This window comes from Pelodiscus sinensis, chromosome 1 (assembly GCF_052426305.1).
Source record: "Pelodiscus sinensis isolate ZL-2025 chromosome 1, ASM5242630v1, whole genome shotgun sequence".
NCBI lineage: Eukaryota > Metazoa > Chordata > Testudines > Trionychidae > Pelodiscus > Pelodiscus sinensis.
In genome coordinates this window covers 193,135,856-193,138,809 of record NC_143052.1, presented here as the reverse complement: position 1 = coordinate 193,138,809, position 2,954 = coordinate 193,135,856, and the positions used below count along the sequence as shown (strand labels likewise).

The window sequence follows — 2,954 nt, the reverse complement described above, 5'->3', positions numbered from 1 at the left end:
TCGGGAACCAGTTCGGCGTGGGGAGATCCACCGTCGGAGCGGTGCTCATGCAGGTACGGCACTCGTCGGCCACTGAGCCGGGGGGGAGGGGGGCTGCGAGGAGGGGATGGGCCGCCCCAGGGACAAAGGGGGGGCGGGAGCAGGTGAAAGCGCCCCGCACCGGAGGGGTCGGGCTGTCCCAGCCGTACTACACGCCGCCAGGGGGGTTGCTTCCGGGAGTGGGGCGCGGGGCACTGCCAGGACACGCACGCTCCCAGCCACCCGGGCGCCCCACTGATTGGCGCTTTGCTGTGTCTCTCTCCGCAGGTGGTCAAGGCCATCAACCGGGTGCTGCTCCGCAGGGTGGTCCGCCTCGCCGACCCGGATGCCGTCATCCAGGGATTCAGCGCCCTCGGCTTCCCCAACTGCGGGGGGGCCATCGACGGGATGCACATCCCCATCCGTGCCCCGGAACACCAGGCGTCCCGGTACGTCAACCGCAAGGGGTACTTCTCCGTCATCCTGCAGGCCGTGTGTGACCACCGGGGACAGTTCACGGACATAAATGTGGGCTGGTCCGGCAAAGCACACGACGCACGGATGTACCGGAACTCCTCTGTGTGCCAGCGGCTGCAGGACAGGACCTTCTTCCCCGACCGCCACATCAGGGTCGGGGACGTGGACATGCCCGTCTGCCTGGTGGGGGATGCCGCCTACCCACTGCAGCCGTGGCTCATGAAGCCCTACACGGGGCACCTCAATTCCTCCCGCCAGGCCTTCAATGCCAGGCTGACCAGGGCCCGCATCGTGGTGGAGGGGGCCTTCGGGCGACTGAAAGCCCGCTTTCAATGCCTCCTCACCCGTCTGGACCTAGCCGAGCACAACATCCCTCCCGTGGTGGCGGCATGTTGTGTGCTCCACAATTTGTGTGAGCGCAGGGGGAGGCTTTCCTGCCAGCCTGGATGGCTGAGGCTGACCGCATGGCTGGACACTACGGTCAGCCCCGCACCGCCGCCGTCCGGGAAGCCCAGCGGGGGGCCATCCGGATCCGGGAAGCCCTGCGGGAGAGCTTCCAGGTGGAGGAGGAGGACTGACCTCTCCCTGCATGCCCCACTGGGTCCTTCTTCCACCCTACCCTCCTCTTCCCCTTTCCCCTCCCTACCTACTGTCAAATAAAGACACCTGTTTTTCAAACAAAAACATCTGTTTATTTCACAGAACTGGGGTGGGGGGAGGGAGGAATGAAGGTGGGAGAAGGGAGGGGGAAACCTGGGACGAGGGAGCTGGAAGGGGAGGGGAGGGAAGGGAGGAAGGGAAAGGAAAGCTCAGGGGTGGGAGTCCGGCTGCCTCTCCCGTCTCGCCACACTGCGGGTCCGGGGGCGTCGGTGGGGAATGGTTGTGGAGGGGGGGGCAGAGGGGACAGGGGGTGTGGAGGAAGCAGGAGCGGAAGCAGGAGGAGCAGGGGGAGCAAGAGGGGGAGCAAGAGGGGGAGGAGGAAATGGAAAGCGGTCCAGCAGGCTCTGGAGGTGGCCTCGCAGGGCACGGCCCTGCTCCTCCAGGGCCTCCAGACTCCTCCGGCGCAGCCTGAGGTCCTCCTGGACCCAGTGGTCCTGGAGACGGAGCTGTCGGTCCAGGAACCAGAGATGCCGCCTCTGGTAGTCCTCCTGGTTCCTGGCTGTCCTGCTTGCCCGGGCGCGGGCGGCTGCTGCAGGCGGGGTGGTGCGCCCTGCAGGCCCAGGTGCTGCAGCTGTGGTGCAAGAAGACCAGCGGTCAATTTCCCCAGGGGCCCAGGTGTGTGAAACCCAGATCCCCTCTGCAAGGCCAGGGCCCCTGCAGGATCCCCAGCTGCTGCTCCGTGGTGGGCAAGGCCCAGGCGCATGGTCCCGGGGCTCCCTCTCGCCCCAGCCCCCTGTACACATAAGGGGAACACGAGGGTACTCACAGGTGGACGCCTCCCCGGCCTCTGACGATGCAGGCGAGCGGCTCTGTGGCGTGCCTCGGGGGTCCCGGGTCCTGGGCAGGCTGGCGGCAGGCTCCTGGCTCTCAGAGCCCTCTTTCTCCTCCTCGGTGTCCAGGAGCGGTCCCTCTGCCCCGGGGTCAATCACGTCCCGGGGGGCAGGGACGGCATGAGGCCCCAGGATGCGGTCCAGGGCATGGAAGTGGGGGCAGGCCTCCGGGTCGGCCCCTGGCAGGCAGGCCCGGGAGTAGGACTGCCGCAAGTCCTTTATTTTGCAGTGCACCTGCTCCCGGCTGCGCTGGTGGCCCCTGGTGGCCAGACTGGCAGCCATGCGTCCGTAGACGGCCGCGTTCCGGTGGCTAGTGCGGAGATCGTGGACATTGGAGGCTTCCCCCCAAACCTCGATGAGGTCCACGATCTCCGCACTTGACCAGGCGGGCGCCCGCCTTTTGCGCCCCCGGGCAGGCTCCCGGGAGCCGCCAGGCTGGTCCTGGGGAGCAGTGGAGGGCTGGGAGCCCTCGGATGGCTGGCTCATCCTGTGGCAGGTGCAGGCTGTGCAGGCACGGGTGCTTGCAGCCTTGCAACTGGCACAAAGCGAGTAGCCAGCCCGTGGCCCTTTAAGGGCTCCGGGGCCGGGGGGGGGGCAATAGAGTTTCCCTGGTGTTGGCCAGAGTGGCCACCGGGGAAACCTGGGAAGCCTTAGCCTCCCACTAGTTCGAACTAAAGGGCTACACCGCCCTTAGTTCGAACTAGCTAGTTCGAACTAGGCGTTAGTCCTCGGAAAATGAGGTTTACCTAGTTCGAACTAAGCACTCCATTAGTTCGAATTAAGTTCGAACTAACGGAGCGCTAGTGTAGCACCTAGGAAAGTTAGTTCGAACTAACATCCGTTAGTTCGAACTAACTTTCTAGTGTAGACATACCCCTATAGAACTCACCTGAACTGCCTTCTCCAGGATCATCCAAGGCCTAGGAGACATCCTGGGGGATGGGGACTGGCTCCAGGCTGAGGAGCAGC

The 2,954-nt window shown here is 65.4% G+C and overlaps 1 protein-coding gene across 1 annotated transcript; it reads right to left on the bottom strand.

Annotated features, from left to right (window-relative positions):
• Nucleotides 1-1,198: 1,198 nt before the first annotated feature.
• LOC149525683 (uncharacterized) lies at nucleotides 1,199-2,717 on the bottom strand. Its single transcript, XM_089776239.1, has 2 exons — nucleotides 1,922-2,717; nucleotides 1,199-1,726 (listed from the first exon to the last, which is right to left on the bottom strand). The coding sequence occupies exons 1-2, from the start codon at nucleotides 2,469-2,471 to the stop codon at nucleotides 1,305-1,307; spliced, it is 972 nt and encodes a 323-aa protein (XP_089632365.1). The 5' UTR covers nucleotides 2,472-2,717; the 3' UTR covers nucleotides 1,199-1,304.
• Nucleotides 2,718-2,954: the final 237 nt, after the last annotated feature.

Bases quoted from the DNA above. Each gene is read 5' to 3' on its own strand.
- LOC149525683 (XM_089776239.1), bottom strand. From the start codon at position 2,471: ATGAGCCAGCCATCCGAGGGCTCCCAGCCCTCCACTGCTCCCCAGGAC. The intron at 1,727-1,921 runs GTGAGTACCCTC...CTTGCACCACAG, and splicing joins GGCCGGGGAGGCGTCCACCT to CTGCAGCACCTGGGCCTGCA.